The 26112-nt window shown below is 44.6% G+C and overlaps 1 protein-coding gene across 1 annotated transcript in view; it reads right to left on the bottom strand.

Moving 5' to 3' along the window:
* ADAMTS18 (ADAM metallopeptidase with thrombospondin type 1 motif 18) overlaps positions 1–18864 on the bottom strand; it is a gene marked incomplete at both ends in the record, with an annotated part of 138388 nt that extends 119524 nt beyond the window's left edge. The window contains 3 exons of the mRNA XM_080937342.1: positions 14968–15281; positions 18582–18672; positions 18775–18864. Coding sequence (XP_080793468.1) covers positions 14968–15281; positions 18582–18672; positions 18775–18864 — 495 coding nt within the window. The remainder of the gene's footprint in view (positions 1–14967; positions 15282–18581; positions 18673–18774) is intronic.
* Between the last annotated feature and the right edge of the window lie 7248 nt (positions 18865–26112).

Here is a 26112-nt window from a genome sequence, read left to right on the forward strand (position 1 = left end):
ATCAGGCTTGGCTGTAGATGCTTTTGCCTACCGGGCCATTTCATTTGCACTACTTTTTTTTAAAATTACATTTATGTATTTAATGTTTCTTCTTAACTCTTCTGTTGAGTTTGGATTCATGACATCAATACTCTACTCTCATCTTAAAGTACTGTAACATTTAGGAATGATATGGTTTTGTAACCTCATAGTCTAATACAAAGGGAAATATCAAAGATTACCTAATGTCTCTTAAGTATGTAATGGCTAGGAATATGTTTTGGGTTAGAGATAGATGGATGAGTGTATTATGTATGTATGTATGTATTTATGTATATATGTATTTATGAGTCGATGGATGGAATAAATGAAGTACTTAGGGGTGGGAGAAATGTCATCTACTAACATCCAGGAATGAAAATACCAAAGTCCTTGACTTTCCTTGCCCGGCATAGTTACAATGAATGTTTCAGATGGGCTATGAGCTACCTAAACATCACTGTATCACCAGTGGCAAGGATGGGATGAAACAGCTTTAAATATTAAGTCAACAGGAACATGGGTTTAATGGCTTCTTGCATTCTAACTACAGCAGAGCTCCAAGTCCCATCAAATACCAGAGATATCTCAAAGAAGCAACGGTACGCAAACCCCATTTACATGAACAGAAAGACAGGGAGCTCTCATTCAGATTCCAACGATATCGGGGAAAGAACATGCTCAAAAGACAAGGAGAATATTCCCATGTCATTCCCAGAACTGCCCATTGTTCCCATTCTTATTGGTCAAGAAAATACAGAGGACACTTGAGTTTGTTTTAGAAAAAATTACATAGGAATAGGACCCCTCACTTTTAATCTACAGCCATATGGTTAGGCTGAAGGCAAGTGTACCTTTTTGTATTCTTTTGTAAAGAATAATATTCTATTCTTACATTAGAAAACTTATTGTTTTCAGGAGTCTGGGGCAGCATGTGAAACTCATAAACAAGTTAAAACGTTCCCAGATTTTTTTTTTCTTTTGCCAACCAATCCACCAGCCCCAACAGCCCAACACAATCCGCAGACTCTCAGCCTCCCCCATCCTCCTGTCTTATACCTGCAGCCTCAGCAGCTCCCCTTCATTGTTTATGCAGCATCAGCAAATACCCAACTCCCACCCCACTGCACCCTCCGCCCACCCTCAGCAGCTAACAGGCACATGTGACATGGGTTTCATAATAACTTTTAAAGCATAGACACAATGCTCAAAAATGTCCCCAAATCTGAAGGATTTGGGTTTGGGATTTGGAGGCTAGAAGTGTTTAGTCAGTAAGCCTATGTAAATACTCTGAAATTAAAAAAAAAAAAAAAAAAAAACAAAACTATAAAATCTAAAATGTTTTTAGTATTCAGTATTTTGGGGAAGGGATTCTTAAAACTGCCTAAAAGCAGTAATCTCACTGGAGTCAATACCATGCATACTATAAAAATGCAGCCCATGTGAATGTTTTTTTTGTTCTTAATGAAGCCATTGCATGTTAGTACTGTATTAAAATGTGATCCACGAGAGACTATGAGATACTTTGGACCAGTAAAATCGGGGGATACTAATGGTGCTTAATAGGCAAAGGCCTAGAATGCCCCTAGATACCTGATGAATCATAGACATTCCTTCTGAAGAAAAGCATTAGCAATAGAATGCGCATATGTACATGTATGTGTGTGTATGTATATGTAAATGTCATAAAATGGGCCATTTGAGTGGGTTTTGGTATAGACACAGTCCAGCAATGGCTATCTGCTGGTTGAGAAACAGAACTCAGGACTTGCTCAATGAAGCCAGGTACCTCCATGGTTCTGAGTCTGCACTGAAAGCCAGGAAGATCCCTAGAGGGTCACTCATGCTGTATCCACATCAGAAGGCTGATCAAGGCAGATTGTCTGCTACCTGTAGCAGGTGGGGAACATGGACAGACACACATAGTTTCTTCCAGACTTTATTTTTGGGCCATGAGTGGATGATGCCATCCACTTTGAAGGGGGGCCTTCCCTCCTTGGCTGATCCTGTTCTGGAAGGTGTCTATCCCAGGTGATCTTAAATCTCAATGGGGCTGACAGTCCAGACCAAGCATTCTACCCACTACCTCACCTGCTATACAAGGTTGGTGGCAGATGGTCCAAGGTGACCATGAGTCAAAAAGGGGAAGGGTTTGCCCTTCACCTGAACACTGGTCCTGGAATAAGTCTCAGAGGTTTGTCTTTGTATCAAAAAATCATGGCCAATAAGCAGCTTATTACAGTCCTTTGCCAACTGACAAAGTTCGAGTCAGAAGTGTGGGATGTGCTGCCATTGTCTTTTGTTCTGTAAGGGACAATGGCAGTTAGAATTCCATTCCTTTGGAGAACTGAAATGACACCTATGTCATTTCCTGAGTATCTGTTTGCTTCCTGTTTCACACTTGAGGACTACTGTAGTCCCGGAAGGCTGACTCTCTCTTGTGACATGACCCCATCCATACCCAGAACCCACAAGTGAGAGTCTCTCCCGTGCTAAGCCCTTCTTTCTCTGCTTACCGACTAGACCTGGATTCAAAGAACTTGCCTGATAAGGTTAGACGCCATGGACCCCAAATGGTCCATTTTATCACATGTACACACACACACATACATGCATGAGGGCACACATACATGTATCCGCACATATGCATATTCTATTGGTTTTGTTAATCCAGAGAACTCTGCTTAATAACAATGATCTAAAGAGAAGCAGCCAGTTTCCTTGCACACTTGTTTAAATTGCTTGGGAAATTGTTCTATTAGTATAGATTCTCAATGGGTTACTTTTGGTGTAAGGATAGCTAATGCTTTCCTTAGGAAGGAATATCTAGAATGTCCCCTCATGTAAAGGCCAACTGATTTGGAAGCTTATTCTGCAAAATTGTATCCCTGTAGCATCTAGATCCAGTGAGTGAGCTCATAACCAGAAGAGGGAGCATGTATATCAGAGCCCAGGAATATGGGAGACCATCTTGGACTTTTGCCCTTTAACATAATGGCCCTCATTTCCTTGTAGTCTCTACTTTATAGTAAACTATGGCTGGATTGGTCAGTTATTCTCCCACAGCACCTCCCTGCAGTATCCCTGCAAATTCCTATGACTCTAAAATTATTTTAAAATCAAATGCTGGGGCTAGCAGATATGTGGGCAAAGCATGAAGATCTGAGTTCGGATCCCCAGTACCAACATACAGCCAGCACAATAAGTGGGGTCTATAATCCCTTTTATCACCAGATGGGAAGCTGGGACTGGAGAATCCTTGGAAAGCTGAGGCACAGCTAGCCTGGTGTAGTCAGCAACAAACAAGGCATCCTGTTAGGGGTGAGCAGCCTGGTGTAGACAGCAATAAACAGAAAGAGATGCTATTTCAAGGTAGAAAATGAGGCCCAACTCCTGGGGTGGTCTTCTAACCCTCCCATGTACAAGGTATGGCCTTCCTCCTCAACATCTTTCACGTGAAATAAACATAATTTAAAACTTAAATGCTATCCAAAGGAATCCTTTCCTCAAAATTGCATCACTACTGGGGGGAAGTCCTGTCTCTATAACTCCCACATTTTAAACATCTCCTTCTCTCTTCTTAAATCATCACACAAGCTCTTGCTGAGGCATTGAGGTGTCAAAAGTCCACAGTATTTACCTATATGAGAGACTCTCAATCTTGACTTCTTTTAGGACTACCTGGAGAATCTTTAAAACACTGTGCTGATTTAAAAAAATGTGTGTGCAATGACTTGGCCCTATCTCCCAACTTTCTGTTTCTGGGCTCTGGACTAGGATCTAAACAAGAGCATCCATGGTCTTTTCAGCTGTCCATACTCAAAAGTCACCAACTGTTCTAGGCTTCTTTTGTTACTAATTATGGCAGTGTTAAAGATGTAGTATTGGACTACAGTTCACATTCCTCTTACACACAGTAGAAAGGCTTTGACAAGACAGGAATCCATCCTCTGCCGATGAGTTTTACTACAAAATGATGGCTTCAAACCCTTGACCTCCCACGAGGCTGCAGAGATAGACATGTAAGCCATATTTAACTTGACTCTTATCTTTGACATGAGTAAAACCGACGGTCTTAGTCAGGGTTTCTATTCCTGCATGAACATCATGACCAAGAAGCAAGTTGGGGAGGAAAGGGTTTACTCAGCTTACACTTCCACATCGCTGTTTATCACCAAAGGAAGTCAGGACTGGAACCCAAGCAGGTCAGGAAGCAGGAGCTGATGCAGAGGCAATGGAGGGATGTTACTTACTGGCTCAGCCTGCTTTCTTATAGAACCCACGTCTACCAGCCCAGGGATGGCATCACCCACAATGGGCTGGGCCCTTCCCCCTTGATCACTAGTTGAGAAAATGCCTTACAGCTGGATCTCATGGAGGCATTTCCTCAACTGAGGCTCCTTTCTCTGTGATAACTCCAGCTCGTCTCAAGTTGACACAAAACCAGCCAGTACACTGACCCACAGACTTACACACACCACAAATTATTCATGATCATATCTGCTCGAAAAGAAATTAATGTTGAATTAATCTGCACATTTCTCCTGGGAGCGGTCAAGTAAAGCCCAAGATGCCAATGAGGAACTGTGGGCTCACAGGATGACCTCAGGACACCAAAGCCTGCTCTGTTACAGAACCTAACAAATCTGCTGACATAAACCCCTCTCCGGCTTATCTCAGTCTTTCTCATGCTGCCCCTCAAAGGAGGGTGTGCACATAGCTAATTCCTCATAAATCAATGATGGCCACATCTAATTTATATTAGAAGGCATGTCCCTGTGACTGATGGCTAAAAAGGCAGATGGTGTATATCAAAGTTGAGTGGCATGAATAAGCCATCAAAAGAATCCTCCTGGAGATAAAATCCTTAGATACATCAAAGCCATCCCTCCAGGAGAGGTGACTATGCTGCCCAGACAGAACACTCACCAGGCCTCTGTTGGAGCATTCAAGTATATTCTGCTCTATAACTGGCAAAACCAAAAAAAAAAAAAACCTGTGGGAACAGGCTTTTCCTGGGATGTAACTTTAATGTAACCAAACCAAAACTCCTGAGTTTGTAGACAGTGTTGTATATGAACTGCAAACAAATATTTTTGGTTATGAAAGCCTTAGTGTTCACTACTACCATTAGGCCTGTTTATCTTTGGACTTCCAAGATTTAATCAGCGCCATTTTCTCTTGAATTGTTTATTGCTTATGGTGGGAAACCATGCGATTTTTCAACTCATACGTTCTGCTGGAGGGAGCTCTTTGGAACCACTGTCTTGGGTCCATGCAAAACGGGGAGGAAGTGAGTTCTCAGCAAATTTGCACATTGAACTATTAAGGTTATAATGACAATGACACTTGGTGGCACATGCCCATAAAAGCATGTTACACTCCCTCTACCCCCAAATAGCAGTTGTGACAGTATGAACCTGACCTGTAGAAGCTCAAGGCACAAAAAACACCAAGTCGAGGGGGGAGGTAAGCATGGAATCCAACCTCTAGCTGAGAAGCTATTTGCAGCTGAGAGCTACTAAGTGAGTGTGAGTTGGTTTGTGATCCCTGCATGGTAGGATGACCACACTCAAGGGGATGGCGCACATCTAGGAGAATTTAGGCAGCACAAGTTGGGCTGTTCTGCTGTGTGTTTTAAGGGGACAGTAGATTGGGTGAGAAGGGAGTCGGGGTGTATCATGGAGGACTTGAGGGAGGGTATGAAAATCATCAACATTTTAAAAATGAAATAACTCCAAATCCAGGCCTTAAAAAAAAACTCCATACTACCATGACAAATGTGGTCTTGTGTATATATAGTATTAAGTATAAATGACTTAATATAAATGTCAGTGAATACAGTACCCCCCCACACACAATGTATATAGCACATGTCGGTACAAATAAATATTCCCCTCTGGGTTGTTAACTCATCCATGAACATACAAAGAAAAAGAGGAAGGATTTTGTGTTCTTCTTGTTCTGATGAGCACAGCCATTTGTTCAATGAAGCCTCAAAGTCTTTGTAAAGAAAAATAAAGCCCAGACCACACATAACCTGTTCCAAGCCGTGACACATCTGTGGCTCTAGGGATGGTTAAGTCAGGTGAGATGAGTAAGTTGGGAAGCCAATGGGGTGTCTGAATCACCTGGAACTCAGGAGGCCTCCTTTGCACAAGGAAGCCAAGAGGAGGAAGGGATAATGGAGGGGGGTAGTGAGTACACAGCTGGATGATCTGGATGAAACCGGCTTTGCTGAATGCTAGCATTCTAGCGGAGGAGAAGGAAAGGGGGAGGGAGGTGGCAATGGGGAGGAAGGAAGCGAGTTGGGGAAAAGGGAATGGGAAATGGATGGATAGAATAGATTAAAGCCATGCCAGAAACATGTATATTTATAGACATAAGCATACATATACACACATGCTTCCTTCTCTCTCTCTCCCTGAGGGAGAGAGAGATATCTATATATGTGTGTGTGTGTGTGTGTGTGTCATGTGTGCATATAGTTGTTTGTGTGTGTGTGTATGCTGTTGTGGTTTGAATGAGATATCTCTCATAGACTCTGGTACCTGACCAATTAGTGCCCAGTTGGTGGTATTGGTTGGGTAGGTTTAGCAGGTGTGGCCTTGCTGGATGAAGTTTCTCACTGGAGGCGGCCTTTGAATTTTCAAAGCCTCAAGCCTTTCATTCCCAGTTCACTCCTCCATATCTCTACTTGAAGTTCAAGAGGTGAGCTCTTGGTTGTTTCAGCTGCCATGTTTGCTGCCTGCTGCCATGATTCCCTGTCAGGATAAACTCTTATCTCTCAGAAATCATAAATCCAAATAAGCCCTTCTGTAAGTAATACTGCTCATGGTATTTTTTATCACAGAGGTAGAAAAGTAACCAATTCTATGTACATACACACACATACATACACACCATTAGACACATACACCATTTATACATATATTTTACATATACTATATATAAACTAGATAGATAGATAGATAGATAGATAGATAGATAGATAGTTTGAGATAAAATGGCCTAAACACTGCATTCCCAAGCAGTTCAGCTAAGCTACACATCACTCATTCTAAGCATCACTGAATAGTAATGATTATTGGTACAAACATTCATTCACAAAAGCACTTGCACCTGGGCTATTGGAAGGAAGACAGGACACGAAATAGTTTTTTTTTTTTGTTGTTGTTGTTGTTGTTTTTTGTTTTTTATAATATCTAAGTGCCAGTCAGCACTTAAGCATTTAAAATCTAAAGTGACAATCTTTTTTTTTTTTTTTTGGTTCTGTTGTTTTGTTTTGGGTTTTTTGTTGTTGTTGTTGTTTGTTTGTTTGTTTTTACCAGGCACATCAAATAAACTTGTAAAAGTCAGTACCAAGGATCAAGTCCTACTTCTGAATACTCTACCAACTCCGGGTAAAACCTGGGTGTTTATATTTTAATAAATTGGACAGCCTCAAAAATGGCCCCAGCGGGTGCCTGACCGGTAACTTTCAACCTCTGTTCTGAAAGCACTGTGCCATGCTTGCTCTCAAGAAAGCCTAGGATCTTAACAAATCTGATTTTTATGTTAGGGAATTTGATCCTGCTGGGGTACCATCTTCAGCATCCAAACAAGGTCTTTCTTGCCAGCAAATATACGTGAGCCCCACCAGTGAGGTCCTATCAGTTTATGGTGGAGTAGTCAAGCTCGCAGTGAGGTAACAGCTTGCCTGGCTATGCAGGTAGGCACAGGAAGAGCCGGATCTTCTGAAGGCACAAACCTTGACTGTGATCTATCTGTTGATCCCCTTCTTCCTCTCCTCACCTCACCCTCGATCGGCTTCCTGCTTTTATCCTTTCGTCATTGATAAAATGTTTCCTTTCCCTGCAAGATTCCTAAACTTTTACAGTGAGAGAGTTGCCAACACCAAAGAGATTCTTTTCCTGTTCTGACAGGCCTGCCTGGAAAGGCTTCAGGATTTGGGGGTGGGGGAAGAGTTCAATGGCTATTTCCTGCCCAGACCACCTCCTCGTTCAAAGTCAACAATCTAGCAGAGCAGCTACTGTGTGATAAGTTCAGCACTTCCTCACCGGTGCTCTGCCAGTGGCCACTTCTACTGAAGACGTAAAAAGCCGGAGGCTTCAGGAAGCAAGCCCAGGATGCCCAAGATGCCCCCTAGCCCAGGGCCCTGGAGTCAGGTATGGCGACAGTTATCCAGAAGGAATGGTGCTTGATGGCTATATTATGACAGGCAGGCGGCACAGACGGAGGCTGGGCCCTTCCGACTGTCATGGGAAACCCCTCAGGCTTGTCTTAGCTACTCTAGAGTGCTACTCCCCCGACCCCCACAAGAACTTTGGTCTTTGGAGAAAAATTTTTTTTAAAAAAAAATTTGGTTTGGCCTTTTGCTCAGAGCGTTGATAAAAGCAAATAATTCTATTCACAAATCATGTCTTAGGAGAACACAGAGGAGAAAAGCCAAGAAAATAAAAGGGTCTTTTTACCCTTGATGAATTGAATAATAGCCTAAGAAAACATCTTTGATTTGGGTCAGCCTGTATTAAAAAACAGGCAAATACAACCCAGTCTAATCTGTAATTTCACATGATCCTCTCAAGTGACCATGAAGTTCCAAGTGGGTGGATGTAATTCAACAACCCCGGCTAGCTAGCAAGGCCCTGCAAACCACGGGCTGGGGCATTTAACTTCAGCCCTTTATGAATGGAAATCAGCTTTCTGAAGATAACTTGGCAGGCAGTGACTAGGACAGACAGTGACAGCTTCTGGGGCTATAAAGTACTTTTGAAAAGGAGACATCAAAGCTCCCTGCTGCCTATTCATACCCAATTACTTGGAAAGCTCCTAGCAGGGACCCAGGTTCTCCTGAGAATGGTCACTGTTGCAGTCAGAGGCTGCAAAGGCCACCACTGAAGAAAAAGACACAGATGACATCAGGGCAGCTAGCCATGGAGCAGACAAAAGGAAAGAGAAACCAAAGGAAAGCAAGTGGCAAAGTTCGATGGTACACAGGGGATCCAGGCTGGAAGGGACCCTTGAGGCAGCCTTGGTTGTTGTAACCACTGTGCTGGAACCTGTAATATAATTGGGAGTGGGGACCATAAGCCAGCACCAGATAGAAAGTACAGCAACAGCAGCAAAGCAGCCTTCTCTTGTGCTCAGCTAGTCTCTGCAGAGATTATCAAAAGTCAGCAGACCGGTGCACTGTAGAGTCGAACAGACACACAAGGTCAGTGGCTGTGTGTGTGTGTGTGTGTGTGTGTGTGTGTGTGTGTGTGTGTGTATGTGTGTGTGTGTGTGTGTGTGTGTGTGTATGTATGTGTGTGTGTGTGTTTGTGAATGTTTTCACTTGATAGACATGTGCAGAATGAATCCTGATCTAGACTGAGTTTATTAAGCAAAAATATATTATCTCCAACTAGAACAAACACATGGTCATTGGAGAGGTCAGGTACAAAGAAAAGGCAAATTATATTAGGCCTAACAATTATCCTCTCGTGCTGAAACAGGGAATCCTGGTCTGTCAGTCAGAAGCACAATTTTAAAACAGATACATTGGTCAGGCCCGTGCCAAATTCATCTTTTAGATTTAAAATGCATGTTAGTGTATTAAAAGTTATGGAATGACCAGGGGCATAACTTGCTTGATAGACTTTTTAGCTCACACGAAGTCCTGGGTTCAATCCCAGGTACCACAAGAAACCGGATGTGGTGGTACACCTCTGGAGGTGTAGACAGGAGGGCCAGAACATCAAGGCCAGCCTCAGTTACATAGGATGTTTGTGCACTTGCCGTCTCTGTCTGTCACACACAGGGGAAATGGCTTGGGATGTAGCTCCTATGATAGATTACCTGGCTGGCATTCACAGAGCCCTGAGCTTAATCTTCACCACTACATAAAACCAGACATGGGATGCATTTCCGCTCTTCCAGCCCTCAAGAACTAGGGGCAAAGGGATCAGAACTACAAGATCTTCCTCTGCTACATGGGGCATATGTGGACAGCCTAGATGCCTAACTTCAAGCCTAGTGGTGACCATGACACTCTTGTCCCTAGAGGTTGTTTTCATATGTAGGACCCAGTACAAACTGGGGAGAAGCACTGTTTCCATGCTTGTCTGGTCTCCATGAAACTATGCAGAGATCTTTCTCAGAGAGAAAAAAAAATACCCACGACCAGACACAATTGAGAAAAGTCTAGGCTTAAACAGAATTAAGCATCTGTCAGAGATACAGGACTCTGACTCATGGACATGCTGGTGCACACGGCAGTGCTGAGGGGAGCTGACTGGTACCACCTCGCCCAGCCTCTCCCTTTTCTATCGCTTGTGGGCTCTTTGTTCCTGAGCTCTGATGAGCCACAGCTTAGTGCAGAGTAAGGTGGGAATTTCTACATCTAAGAGCCCGTCGCTGTTTCTCCTGCAGGTGTGTCTAATCCACACCCATGGGCTATATGTAGGCAAGCAGAGCTATGAATCCTAAACTTATTTTTAAAAAATCAGGTTGTTTTGTGAGTGAGCTTGTGAGTGTGTGTACTAGCCTGGAGAGATGGCTTAGCAACACACGACCGTTAACACTTGCTACTATTGCAGAAGTCCTAGCTTTGGTTCCCAGCACCCACGGGGTAGCTCATGACTGCCTGCGACTCCTGTTCTAGGAGATCCGGCATGTTCTACTGGTCTCTTTGTGCACTGTGTGCACACTCAACACACAGAAAATAAAATTAAATCTTGCTTTTAAAGTAAAGGCTAGACACTTTCTGTCAGGACGTGTTAATGGCTTCTGTGTCCTCCACGTTCACGGCTTCACCCACCGTACTCAGAGAAGTGTCTGCCATGACAGAAGCCATTAAACAACTACTGGAGGAAGAAATCAATGTGGATTCCCCTTATATTCCCAAACACAAGTGCCCACAGTTAACTTGTTCTCAAATACTAAAACATAGCAAAATCATTCATAAAAATTAGACAATTCTGGGCCCAAATTTCAGTTTTATGGAAAGGAACCCAAATTTTTAGCACCTCAGACAAAGCTAATCAAGTGAGTCATACTCTCTAGTCACACACACACACACACACACACACATACACACACACACATTTTAACAGAAGGATTCTGAAAGTGTTTTAAAACATTAAAATCTTCAAAGACAGGCAACATCTGATAGAAAACAGAATGAAGAAACTTAGGTGAGATTCCAGAGTTGGTTACAAACAGCAAGATGAGGTCTCCTTCCAGGAGCCTGGGCTTGCTGACAGTCATGACCCTCTGTGTCACTGTGGAGGTCAGATGGGGGAGTCTTCACAGAGGAAGAAGGACAACTATGGTAGACAGCTACAGACTAGCTTGCTATGTAACCCCATGATTCTGTGACAAAGGCTGCCATTCTAATCCACTCACAGAGTTTAAGGTCATCAGGCAGAATGGGCAGTGGTGACCCAGAACACTTGTCATGAAAAGCCAAGAGTGGCTTGTAAACTTGATGGAGGGCAAGATTTGTTTGCTCCCGTTCTAGAAATGATTGCAAGTAAAAAAGAACCCACTGCACTTCTTAAAGTGAATTCTGTCAGCTTGTATTGGTAAATGTACATTCCAAAAAAAGTATTAGAAATATTTTAAACACTGGGCAATTTTGAATTGTTCAGGAAAATCCCCTGCTAGAGAGATCCCAGCTGGCCTGTGTGTGCCTACCTTCCAGCCTACAATAAAAAAATACGTGTATTTCACCTCTATGATTTTACTACCCTTCAGAGTTTTTTCTGAGGTGTCCTAGCAGGCTAGGTAGAAGCAGGCTGCTCTGCTGGCATTTTGCCAGTTCATTTAATGGTGACTGATTACTTCCCTAATACAGTCTACGACTCACTGGAAGATGGCTATCAAATCTAAAGCGATCCCGAAGCCATTGGTCTGGCCCCAGGCTTAAAAGAATTCCCAAGCTTTACATCATGAAGGTATCTCATCTCAAGGTGCCATTGACGTCCTGTTAGTGTCTGCATTGATGGATGAAGAATGACATATGTCTTCTGGCATGTTAACATTTTGACCAGTCACTCCAACAAGTGACCACTGAACTTTTGGAACATCTACAATGTTCTCAATCCCTAACTGCTGCTGCCAATTAACCTTAGGGGAGTTAAGAGCCTCCCTCTTGGCCAATGATGCTTACCAGTGTCTATAGGTAGCTAGAAGTGGGAAGATGGGGCTGTTCTCTACTGTGCATATGGCTGTGGTAACTTTAGTGGTTCTCACGTGATTTTCTTGTTCAAAACAAAATAGATGGTGTCAGACTTTGACAGCCACAGTAAGAAGATGCTACTATCAAGGTGTTCTGCTTAGAACCCTTGTTTCTATTCACTGAGAAAGGAGCACACACTGCTACTGAAGTTGCAAAGATGTATCCTGTATTTTGTCTATAGGTAGTAAGAGATTATTAAAGGAAGCACATACATGGCACCCCACCCCCATTAGCACCAGAAAGATGTAGGCCACAATGTGGTACTCCCAATTTATGCCTGTAAAATGACTGAGACGGGAAAGGCAGGTAGTGTATCAAGTGTCAGTGAGAAGAGGAAGCATCCAGAACCTTTGCACATACTGTTGGTTGAAGTGTACACTGGCGCAGCCATTTTGGATAACCGATTCATGGCACCTGCTAAAACCTCACCTGTGCCTATCCCGGGAGCACAGCAACTTTACTCTGAGGCATGTACCCAATGGAACAAGAACTCCACAACCAAAACCAAACAATCAATCAAAACCATCATGGGATCCTCATAGAGAAAGTACATTACAATTCCACTTACCCAACAGTTTTCAATAAGCATAAACAAACCATGAATTTTATTAAGGCAATGGTAGACAGGAAGAAAGGAATAGCCGAGTTCCCTTCTTGGGGCACTAAAAATGTGCTATTTGAATTAGGCTCACATATAGGGGTATAAACTTTGTGAACATTAATCAAGGTATACCATTACCTTCTTTTTTATATCTCTCTGTATGTGCACTTTAACATTTCTATGCAGATTCTACTCTTCAACACAAGGTTTCAAAATGAATATGGATCAGGGTCACCACTTTCTAGTGAGAGCTCCATCCTCTCCCACTTTGCTTCTTTCTGGTTTGCTGGATTTCCTACCCATTTTATGGGGGAAAGGGAAATGGTTGGTAGCAAACTCCAGGACAAATATATTTGTTATTCCCTGCCTCTTAACAAACGGGCTCTTCCAGGGTGACCAAATTAGATCACTAGAGTCAGATGCCTAGAAATTATAAAAATCTTAGAGGTCATCTCACACCTCTTAAGAGAACAAACCAAGGCCCAGTGATGTCGAGGTAACTAAGTCCACACAGCCACTTGTTGCAGAACACGGATATCCTCCTACAGGGCAAACCCCCGTGAGTTATTCCTTTAGCACTTGTGGAAGCTGGAGCGTTTTAGCCTACTTCATCCTTCTGCCTTAGATGGTAATTTGTTCCTAGTTCAAACGTGAATCTCATCCCTAGAAAAGATAACCCAGTATCTCCTCCGGAGCTAGCAAATCAGACTTCCTACCCCTCCCACTGATCAGAATTTCTGAGTGCTGAACGGGGAGAGGCTATTGCCTATTCTGATTTCCAAAAGTCTCCCAGGGTTACTCTCTCCACCACAGAGCCTTAAACAAACCATCTCATCCCAAGTGCAGAGAGTGGGAAACACAAGGAGAATGCCCAAATCCAGCATAAGACTCAACACACACACACACACACACACACACACACACACCCAAAGGATGAAAACTAGAATGTATCCATGCATGTGTGTGCACACGTGTGTATAACCATGTCATAACACCTTTGAGACAGTCATCATTTGAATGAATCCAAATTAGTTGGGTAATGCTAACTCATTTTAATTTTGTCATTTAGATACACTACAGAATATGACAGCTGTGGTTATGGTTTTGGCTAGATTTCAGGGCAGCATGTGGGGGAAAAATAAGTCATAACTAAAAAAAACAAAACAAAACAAACAAAAAACCCTTAACCCTTGAGAAAATGGGAGCCCTCATTCACCCCACCCACCCCAAAAGCCACACCTCTTGCTTAGCCAAGCTGCATGGCACATGTACATCACCATCTAACTCCCAATTGGGCTTTCTCAAATTTTTCTTCTTCCAGCCCAGCATGATCACCATGTGTCTCCAGTACCAACGCCACTGTCAGTCCGAGACATTTTCCCCTTGCAACATGAAAGGAAAGCCTAGGACGTCATTTACTGCCTTGTATACTTGATTGGATTCGGAATATCGTTTACATGGCTATTCTTGGCCCGGTGTTTGACACAGAAAGATTATACAGAAAGGAAATCGGGCTTGTCCCAAGGGCTTTTAAAATGTCTTGCCTCCGTGGGTGCCAAGCATTACTCTGCCAGTACCACACACTCTTACGCTGTTCTAAGGATACCTTCTGTAGGTAATAAGCAACCAACAGAATTTCAAAAGAAAAACAAAGGACTCCCCCCTCCCATTCCAGCAAGTTGGAGGTAGGCTAACTCGGGCTGCTGAACACAATTTTAGATTAAATGCAGAGTTCCCCCCTTTCGAAGCAATGGAGATGCATGTAGCCGGTTAGATTTATAGAATGCCTGGTCTCCCAAGACGTTGCAAAGCGAATGGCATCCATCAAATTAATTTCCTTAGGGATCGTCTCAAACATGGAGAATGAAAGGGCCCAGGCCATTAAACATCAAAAGAATGTTCTAAATGCTCATTAAAGTTCTATTATATTTTCTTTTCTTTTTCCCAGAGACCAGATTAGATTAATTCAATTAATCTAATTTATAATTATCCGTAATATTATATGTATCAAAGCTGACAGTGTGAATGTGTGGAGTTGGCTAGAGGGAGCTTAATGCGTCGGACATCTGTTCACTCAAGTTATACAAAACACGAAGGAAGGCGCTCGAGAGCGGGGCAGACTTACCAAGCCGGCACACGTAGACACAGCAACAGAGGACGAGCTGTCATTTCTGATAAATCCCTGATACAAACACTGCTGTACCTCAGGCTCGCGCGTCTCTGAAGCACCGTCCTTTCCAAGTACCTGGACTCTAAAGTGATTGCTCAAAATCGCCGAGGGCTTAAGCTCTAAGTGTAGATCCTGTCCAAATGCTGAAAAGCGGTAGTGGACGGAGCTGCTGGCACCGTGCGCTGATCGCCTTTTCCTGTTGTGCACAATGTCGTGTGAAATATATGACCCGCCCGAGTCCACTTCTACCGGCACGACAAAGATGTAATCTGGAATGGAAAAAAAATGTAGCTGTCAGCACCCTGAGCCCAGGATGCCAAGGGACCCCTTTCCAGTAGCCTGCCCCAAAGCTCACAAAATACTTTGTTCCATAGACCTAACGGTGGAGAGAACTCGGAGAGGCTCAAGTGCATTGCATTCTGGGCAATCAGGCCCTGCCGGCTTCAACTACAGAGGCTACAGCCAGGGATGTGGCTCAGGGGCCCAGCACCTGCCCAGCTCAAGGCTCCACACCCCAGTGTGGGGGAATGTCAGGGAGGGGAAGCCTGAAGGCATGAGGGGGTGAAGGGGTGGGGAATGGAGAGGAGCACTCTCATAGAAGCAGGGGGAAGGGGATGGGACAGGGGGTTTATGGAGGGGAAACCAGGAAAGGTTTATTGAGATGTAAATAAAATCTATCCAATTAAAAAAATTTAATTGGAATTTGAAACAAAAATAAAAAATAAACTACAAAAATCTAAAAGCTATGTGCATGTGCAGTTTTGATAAATTTCAAAGATATTTGGGTAAAAGGTCAATGCTCAGTCTGAAAAGAAATGCAGGGACTCTTCATATATCAGCCACGGAGCATCATATGTAATTGTTTTATTAATTATTATTGACAAAAGTCAATACAAAGGGTGAATGTGATTGATTGTCTTGTTTATGCTGAACCTAGAAACTTTCCTAGTGGAGCTTAAACTTCGAATGAATCACAAAATAGGCTGCTTCTGACAATTCCCTTGACTCATGAACAAGGGGCAGCCAGCTCCCTCTTGCTGTGCAAGAGGTTACTCATACCAGCATTTGGATCTCCCTTAGCTTTTCAAGCACCTTCCACCAGGGACTCTTCTGGTTAATCCGTGGCCTAAAATACAACCTTGGCAGAAAACATGCCTCCAAACCATCAGAAGCATCCTAGAGAGAGGCTGAGGTTTTGAACTGCTCAGACTTGTTGGAGGGGGTGTGGCAGATCAGGGACACCTGGAAAGGCATGTTTAAAAATGCCTTCCCCTGGCTCCCCCCACCCCCAGCAGCACTAATTGCTGTGTGATCTGGGGGTGTGTAGGGGGTGGTGAGCAGCAAGGAAACGATTTGCTGTGGGAAGGAGCGAAGTCAGTGCACTGCTTTCTTTCACAAAACATTGGAATTGAAAAGCGTCATCCCAGAGGATGATGTGGAGCATGCCCAGTGTGAGTAAAAAAAAAGAAAAGAAAAAGAAAAAAAAAAAAAACCAAAAAAAAAGAAAGAAAAAAACCCCCAAAAAAAAATAAACAAAAAAAAAAAAAAAAAAAACTTCTGGGTTTTCACTTTCTAGGCACAGAATGGGAAACTAATTTGGAAAGTGTTTAGAAAGATTCTGAACAACTAGGAGGTATGTTTGAGTCACTTGGGTCCTTGGCTTGCAGAAGAGAAAGGGGGCGGGGTGGGGGAGATTCCCTTTCTTGAGCAGTCAACAACAATGAAGTTAAAACAGAAGATGCCTTCGGTGTGTAGGGATCCACACAGGATACTCTAATTGTATTCTAATTGGGCTTCATTAGCAAAGACGCCCAACATGCAGATAACATGCCCTGGTTCCTTCTGGACCACTTGTGACTTTGAGGGCGTGGCCAACTCTTTTATGGTTCTCTCATTTTCTCCCTCTCTCCTTTAAACTAGAAACACCCCATCATTGACATATTTTCAGAAAATAAAAGAAAAAAATGTTTCCCTTCTCTTTCCCTTCTGAGCAGCACGGGTTTTACTTCTCAAAAATTCCTGATATGTTGCGCTGCAGGTATGTAGCTTTTGATTAAAGCCAGCCTTGCTTTCTTTCCTTTTTTTTTTTTTTTTTTTTATTAAAGGGAAAACCCATTTTCTCTATCTACCAATCATACCTAACTACACAATAAGCTTTTCCGACAAATGTTCCAGACAGTTTCTATGGTGTGTTTCTTACCTCCTTTGCTGGGCCATCTGAAACTCCACCTGCTCTTACTTGGAAGACCATGTGGGAGTGTTAGCCAATCATCCGGACCCCCCACCCCCTACCTACCCCAGACACCTTCAACAAGTTTGTTTCCAAGAGAGGAACAAACAGGCTATTGGTTATATCCAGTCCTGTCTTAGAAAGGGGGTACTGAAAAAAATGATCTGTTCTAGGCTGTGCTAGCTACTGATGGTCCTTTCAGGGGCTGGGAAACGTAGCTCAGTAGGCAGAGTTCTTGTCAGACATGCTTGATGCCCTGGGTTCACTCCTCAACACTACATAAACCAGGTGTGTTAGGCCTGTGAAACCAGCAGCAGTAAGGAGTTGGGGGTAGGAGGATCCTAAGGTCAAGGCCATCTTCTCCATAGCTAGATTACTTGAGACTGCCTCCAAAAACAAAAGAAAGAATTCCTTACAGGCCGTGCCTGGGACAGAAGGGCTCCCTGGCCATTACATGCTGGTGGAACAAGAGAGAAGTTTTAGAAACTTTAGGCTCTGGTAATACATTTCTGCGTCTCTTGTCCTCAGAACACCCATTCTCGGGAAGCTTCTGCCCATAATTCTAGCAGCTTTCAGTCCCAGAATGAGCCCTTGCATCAGGATAAGAGGACTCAATTTTACAAAGATGAAAAAGTTAGAATCCCAAGAAATCCATGCTGGCCAGGAAGGTCTTGGTGAAGAGCCCTGTCCTCCTGCAGCTAGTGAGGAAACACTCAGAAAAAGGCTTTCCCTCCCTGGGAGTTCTGTGGAGTTAATGGAAGCCTGCTGGATCTTTGAAGTTGGGAGACTTTAGAGACACGGGGGGAGGGGCGGTTAAAGCACCTTGTGCCAGGGCTTTTCACCAAAAGAAGGCATCTTTGGGCATCCATGCCAGGATGCAGTGAAGAGAGAAGTACAGTGGGAAACCAAACCAGCAGTAGGGGAAACGGGGGTGGGGGGATGGGGGACGCTCACCCCTCTCAGCCTCAACCTGTGGTTTTCCCAGAGGAGAAGGAAAGGAAGGAGCCTTTTATCAATTCCCCAACCCGGTGCCCACTTCCTTCCTAATTTCTTACTTAAAGTTTGGATTATTTTTCTTAACAAGCCATCTGTGAAAGAGGGAAATTATTTTCTCATCTATGTGACTCGCAGCTCGAGGCACTGATTTTCTGATAAGCTCACAGACCTTGCCACACTCCCCCTTCTCCAACCAGGGAACCTTTTGCTCAGAAGGCACACACCTGCCAGGTTAGGAGGTGCTCCTTTTCCTAGCACGACTCACTTTAACACAAAGGGGACTAGAGTACGTGGGGAGCCCTTGCGGGATGGTGAAGTACCCAGAGAGAGGGCAAATACGAACCATCATTTAGTCCGCTGCCGCCGCTGCTGCCGCTGTCACTGGCTAAGGCGACGGCCACCGAAGCACAGCAGAGGCAGCACAGCTGGAGCGCCTGCAAGAAAGAAAAGGGTGACACCGCCGCGTGAGCAGCGCCGCGGGGAAGACGCCTCCCTCGTCCCGGCTGTGCGGCGCGCCCCTCGGTGGTGGCACCTGCCTTGGCCAGACGCCCCAGTCCCGCGGGGCCCCACGGCGGCCCGGGACCGGCGGCCCGGAGGGCGCACAAGCACAGGAGGGCGCACTCCATGGTCAGGTGCGGACGCGGCGACGGCGGCAGGCGCGCATTGTCCCCCGAGGGCAGCGGAGCCCCAGGTGTGGCGCCAGGTGCGAGTCGCCGCCGTCGCTCACATGGCAGCACTGGAGCCTGCGAGCCTCCTCCCTGCTCTGGCCGCGCCGGTCTGCGGCGCTTCGGGGTGCAGAGGGGGCTCTCAGAGCCGGGTCTGCAGCGCCGGTAGCTGGGAGGCTCTGTCGGTGATGCTCGCGGGTCTGGGCGCGTGTCGGTATCAGAGTGATTGTGTGCGGCTCGCGCAGAGCAGAGCCAGCTGGCTCCCCTGCGTGCCGGAGCCCGAGCGCCCGCCTCTCCTCCGCGCCGTGATTGGCGACCCGAGGTTTTCCCGGCTTCGTCCGAGCTCCTGTGCAGCAAAGGGCGTGGGATTTCTGGGCCTGGGCTCCGAGGGAGGGGACAGAGGAGGCGGAGAGGTCTGGTGGGAGTCAGGGGGGGGAAGGAGGGACAGACGCACCGCAAGGAGAGGGAGGGCAGCCCTCAGGATCTGCCTTGGGATCCTAGCTCAGGCCACAGAAAGATGAGCTGAGACCCTGGAGGCTCAGGTAAGAGGCGTGACTTTTGGACATAATCTTCTGGTGACAGGGTAAAACACACACACACACACACACACACACACGGGTGGGGGTAGGGGGCGTTTACTGGCAACTTTCTGCAGTTTTCTCTCTTATGCCATATCCCTGGCCCTGCCCCGACCAGATAGATGGGAATCCTGAACCTTTGATGAAGAGGTATACGACCTGAAGCTTGGATGCACTAAATATCGCCCTGCTGTCCAGAATCCCGCCAGTAAATAGCCCATCTAGTAGAATGGACTAGCAGCTTGAAAAGAGGACAGTGGGCAGTGAATAACTAGTCACTGTCCCCAGTGTGTGAACCCCCCACCCCCCCACCCCTACTCTGAGATGGCCTTTTCCATTCTCTTTTTTTTACAAGTTGAATCTTGTCCCCAGACACCCAACCCCCTTTTGTATTAGTCCTAAGAAACAGCTACCTCCGATTCTGTATGGCTGGCCATTTCCTTGACTCATTCATTTGATTCTTTTTGATCTCTACAGTTTGTAGTGAGAAAGAAAATGCTTTTTCATAGGCCAGAGGAAAAAGACCTTCATTGGGTAGCTCAGCTACAGTAAGACAGAGAAGCTTGTGCTTGTATCATTAAGGAGCACAAACAGGCTCTTCAGCCAGAAAGGATGAAGTTGTGAGGGAGAAGACTTGTCAGACATGAGAGAGCTCCTAGATATGCAACTGGAGTGGGGAAAGCCCCAGACAGTAGGTCCATTTTACAAGAAAGAGGGCACCGGGATCCACTTGCTAAGAGAGGGGGGTCATAGCATCCATGAAGAGCTCGAAGTAGGAAAGGGTTTGCTGCTATGATGGAAGTATTAAACGGGTCAGCGACAAAAGCATCAGGTAGCTAGATGAGAAGGGCCCTATAGTGTTGGCAGGAGGTATACAAAGCCTGCAGGTGTATTGGATACAGGAAAGCATTAGATTTCAGCAAATGTGTGCTGTGTGTAGATAGGGAGTGACATCAGCTAACTTGGCCAATGGGAAGCCTGTTGAGCATGGAGACAAATCAGAGGTACTGAGGCAAGCCAGAGAGGAGAAGGTTAGGTGACTATTGCCAGCATCAGAGTGTACCGTGACAGAGCTGAGACCACGGGTGGTAACAGGAGACAACCCTGCTCCACTCCCTGAATACCAGTGTAAAGAGGTCCATGTCAGTCTTAGAAATGATAGGCTAGTATGCAGAGTTTGGTTCAGTGACTGTAGCAGTGAGTGAATGGTAAACTTAGGCTGTAGAGACAGAGTGTGACACAGATCTGCTGGAAGGATGAGGCATGGCTTCAGAGAACATCAGGGTTCTGTCATTGCTGCGTTTTCCCGGGGGCCCCTGTCTTATATAATATGTTAAACAGGATTTGTCATGATATATCTAAAGGTTATCCTAAGAATTAAGTATATTTTTCTACGCATCTCATAAGTAGGCTTTAAAAGGAAGAACAGAGGATACTTCCATTACTTTGCATAATATGTTAAATGAAACTTACATATACACCAAAACTGCCTTTGATGCTGAGCCAGGATCCATTGGGTATAGAACCCAAAGATGAGCATCCAGCATCCAGTCATCATGGGGTGACTTAATGCCTTAGGTGACTTCATGGAAGAACTGGATACTAAAGGAAATTAGACATCAAAGACATGCAGTAAAACATCACCCCACCGTGTCACTAACCAACAGGCTGAACAAGAAAGAAGGACCGGGGTCATTGTGCTGTAAGTCACAGCATCAAGTAAACTCAGAAGGAAACTGGAGGGACAAATGGTCTACCCACAATCAGCGCATAATAAGTAAGTCCCTGGCTAGTGTTCTTCCAGGGACTAAGATGAGTTTGCGAAAAGAATTATCCACATCACTTCTCTTTTTGTGACTAAGTTCAAGGTTAGAATCCAAAGGGAACAGCTCTAAATGCTATGTTTAGTCTCAGTCTGAGCACTACTACATTTGGACATGGACAGTTCTTTGTGATGGAGACTCTCCATGCATTATAAACATCCAGTGTTTAGCAGTCTCTCTCTGGCCTCTACCAACCACATTCCAGTACCAGTCTGAATCAGCTACTTTTCTCAGGACTGTGAAAATGCACAAAGTACCCCACACAGGGACACAAGGGAGGGAGGGTTTGTATTAGCTCATAGGTAGAGGGGATACAGTTCATGCCATCAGGAGAACTAGGCAGCTGGTTACATTGTATCTTTGGACAGGAAGCAGAGGGATGAATACCCATCTCCTTTTTACACAATCTGCGATTCTACCAACTCGTGAGGCCTGATGCCAACCACAGAGTAAGGTTTCTACCCCAACTATTAGCCCAATCGTCTCCATTACTAAAAGCCACAGACATGCCCAGAAGCTCACCTCTAGGCGGTTCTAGATCCTGCCAAACAGTCAGTCAATGTTAACCACCAAACATACACAATTAGGACGGATGTCCAGATGTTCCCAGAGTGGAGGTCTTGCTCAGGTGAGGACATGAATGCAAAGTGTAGTTCCTAATCTTAATCTCTTTCTCTATCAACATGGAGTGCCCATTCATCTACCTCAGTGTCTTTCCAGTTCTTATACCTCAATAAATCTCATTTATTATAACCATATAACTATAACCATCAAAATTCCAATTGTTTTCATTACAGGTGGAAGTGTCCAGTCTCTCCTGCAGAGCGGATACACAATCATCTGCAAAGCCCCAACTTCTGGGATGTCTGGGCATTGAATTTCCCAAGAACTGGGCCTGCAATATGTTCTCGCTACCTCTAGATGGTGACAGAGAGTCACCAGCACGGCATCCAGCCCTGAGGAGGCATTTTGTAGCACTTCTAAGTCATTTGGAGATACTTTGAAATGTTTAGCTGGTTTTAAAACTATAATCAAAAACACTGCAACAGCCATTAAAGTCCATAAGAAGCCAGTAGATATTTTTTCATCCTCGCCCAGAACGTGGCATGCGGATGATATTCAAATGTGGAATAAGAAATGAAGGAAGAGCTAAAGGCAAAGAAATCAGAAACAGAAACATTTGACACAGAGAGAAAAATTATTTAAATTTTCCCCATACTACCCTTGCTTAAAAATCAATGGTAAAGTCTGGGTGTTGGTTTTATATTTAGTGACATAAACTTAACCTTCTTATTCTGAAAAGCAATATGTCTGGTAATATATCTCCTCCTGTCCAGGTCAAGAAATATGAGCTAAACCCCATTTGCTGTTTATATTGCCCATTGTCCCTGATCCATAAAGGTGTACATATTTCTCCCATAGAGAAAATCATTTCCCAGCTCACCATGGTTATCTCCCTGAGCTAGCTGCCTTGATTTTTACCTCTTTTACAGGCACGATGAAGGACCCTGCTCAGCCTCTCAAAAGCTGCATCAGAATCCCGTGCTACGTTTTACTGAGCAGGTGTGTATCTCTCTCGGCCCTGGACTTTCTTATCCTGAGGAAATTTCCACCATCCTCAGGTGATGGGAAGGAGAAGTAAAATGGCCAGACTTATTTCAGCTCAGCAGCCAAAGGAAAAAGAAAGACCAGACATGGGGGACTAGGCAGGTGTTCAGTAAAGCAAGTGAGTGAGGCTCTGATGTCAGACCCCCAGGAACTCTGTACAAAGCTGGCTGAACTCATGGCGTGCTTGTAATCCTTGCAATGGTGTGCTCTGAAACTGGAGCTGGAGACAGGAGGATCTCCTGAAGCACACGAGCCGGCTATCCTGTAGGACATGGCATTGAGAGACCCTGTCCCAGACAGAAAGTAGACTGAGAAGATCTGAAGGACACCTGAGGTGTGCTATCTGTACCCACATGTCCCCATACCCACAACCGAACCACCTCATGTGAGTATAAACAAAACATAGCAGTTCTTCCCTCCCCCAGGGAAGTCCCACCCTGATGTGGATGTACCTCCTTAGAGACCTGAGAAGTAGGAACCCTTCCCATTCTCAGAAATGAGGCCTAGGTAGCAAAGTTGTCCTCAAAATCAGTGGGGAGGTGGGAGAGTTCCTGACTGCCTCCTTTAAAACCAAATGATTCTGAAAGACAAGGGACACAAAGGATGAAATTCAAACCCAAGACAGTAGCCTTTTTACAACAAATCACTAGCAGTATAGCAGACAGAACCTTGGGGTTGAAGCATCTAATTTTCTAACCAGAGGTCATCCAGTGCAGTTTAGGAAGTCAGGCCTGGGCATGGAGGCCTGTAATCCTAGCTGCCTGGAAGGCTGGCTTGGGGGAATTGCAAGTTCAAGGCCAGTCTGGGCAATTTACTGAGACTTGATCTCAGTATAAACAGTAAAGAGGGCAGAGGGCGTGGCTTGGCAGTGAAACACTTGCCTTCCTCGAGTGTGATGCCATGAAGCCCGTCTCTTCCACTGTGCCCCACTCTCCAGTCAACCCATGACCGAGGAATTCCCAGGGGATCTTTCTCACCTTCAATTTGGCATTACATTTAATTTTCTTACTCTCTAGACACCAAACCAGGACTCTGATTACCTGTGTGGGAAGGTCTCCTCTGTCTGTTTTCCACTGTGGACCTTACTCTTCGGGTGGTATGCTTGCTTCCCAAATTCTATTCTTAGCCCTTTCCCAAGCTCTACTATTAAAAGTTCCATGCTTGCCAGAGGCTGAGGAGGTAGCATTAAAACTAGGCTACCAATTTCCACCAACTCAAGGCCAAGTCCAGAGCTTGTGGAAGTGTGAATGGAATAAACACTTCGCAAAGGCTTTGGAAAACATCAAGCCACCTAGGAAGGACAAATACCTTTTGTGTGTAGGCACCATTCTCTCCTCCTTTACCCATCATGCTCCAGCCGGAGTTGAGACACCAGCTCCCCCTGAGCCTTGGGACTGGAGCAGTGGGGACTGGTGACCACCATTAATCAGAATCACCTGGAACAACGTAACTATACATTCTTGGCATCACTGTGAATAGTCCAATTAAGTGTGTCTGGGTTTCCGATGTAACTAAATATATTACAAAACAGTAATTGGGACCCACTGTACTTCCGCTTCTGTTTGGACGCCAGCGCCACTTCCTACTGAATAGGATTCAACTATTCCAGATTCATCCTTTCCACTGTTTATACATGTAGAGGAAGCCTAGTACATCACTGGAGCACAAGGCAAAGCTGTCAGGACTGACATCTCTGGTTTGATTGGATTTGGGGATTGGAAAGGGGGATTCATTCTCGCAAATTTATCACTTCCTTTTTACTCCACCTATGATGGAGGCATGTCTAAGTTTATATGACATGAAAATCATATCTTTAGGAGAAAATTAAACATCACACAAGTTGTCTCATACATAGCTTATATACACACAAATACGCATCACAGGGAATGATTAAGTGGGATTTCAGGGGATGGACAAGAGGAAGCAAGAGAGGCCAAGTGGGTCAGTGATTTCATATAAAAAAGTCATAATGAAGCCTATTGTTTTTAATTGAAATTAAATTTATATATAATATATAGTATATAATAGATAATATATGGTATATAATATATATTTTATATATATGGCATATATAATATATATATAGTAACACTTTCATGTTGAAAATTGTTGGCCCAAGAGATGAACTCAAAGAAGACCGGCTATTGATCTGTCTTTCACTGGTATTGATCTACCAATTTTATCCTGATTCATTTATTGTGTCAAGGTGGTGTGGCTGCTGGACATACATGTGCAGATCAGAGGACAGCTTGCAGGAATCTATTCCCTCTAAGCATCATGTGGATCTTGGAGATTGAACTCAGGTCATCAGACTTGTCAACAATCCCCTTAACCCACTGAACCATCTAACCAGCATCTTTTTCATGTGTGCTGTTTATGCCAAGGCTCATTGGAAAAGCTGGGCAGGACAGGTGGGCAGGGCAGGAGGGCAGGGCAGGTGGGCAGGGCAGGTGGGCACAGCAGGTGGATAAGACAGGTGGGTAGGGCAGGTGGGCAGGGCAGGTGGGCAGGACAGGTGGGCAGGGAAGGTAAATAGGACATTTCACTCCTTACTGATCTGCAATGATTCTCTACCCATAGTCACATTTCCTTCAAAGAAAAAGTGCAAAAAGCCTCATAAAGTAATAAGTATAGGGAAAGTAGGAAGTGTTCAAATACAGCCACTAAAATTCTAGACAGATGGAGACAGACAGAATGGGAGAGTGAGCCAGCCACTGGCACAATTCATCTTCAAAGAGGAATCACATTTGAATGTGCTGGAGAGGGGGCTCAGTGCTTAACTCTTGTTCTTTCAGAGGGCCCTGGTTACATTTTCACCAACTATGGTGGGCAGCTTATAGCCTCTAATCCCAGCTCCAGATTCCAAGGGATCCTAATACCCTCTTCCCCCGCACTCACAGGTGTGTGCACACACACAGTCCGCATATAAAGATGAAATAGTTAAGAGGAAGGAGGTGTAGTGTTTAAAACTAAAAGCTGCCAACTCCCTTGCAAAGCCTCCCAGTCTGCTATCCTCTTTTGGTTTTATTTGTTTGTTTGTTTATTTATTTGTCTATTTATTTATTTATTGGTCACATTGGATTTATATTCAACAAATCTTTGCTTTTATGTCTTTTAAACATTGATGATGGTGGTGTTGTGTCTTTCATAAGGTAATCTCCATCTGGAGTACAAGTCTAGCCCCAGGAACATACTATTGC

This window comes from Micromys minutus (genome assembly GCF_963924665.1).
Source record: "Micromys minutus genome assembly, chromosome: 24".
Classification (NCBI taxonomy): Eukaryota; Metazoa; Chordata; class Mammalia; order Rodentia; family Muridae; genus Micromys; species Micromys minutus.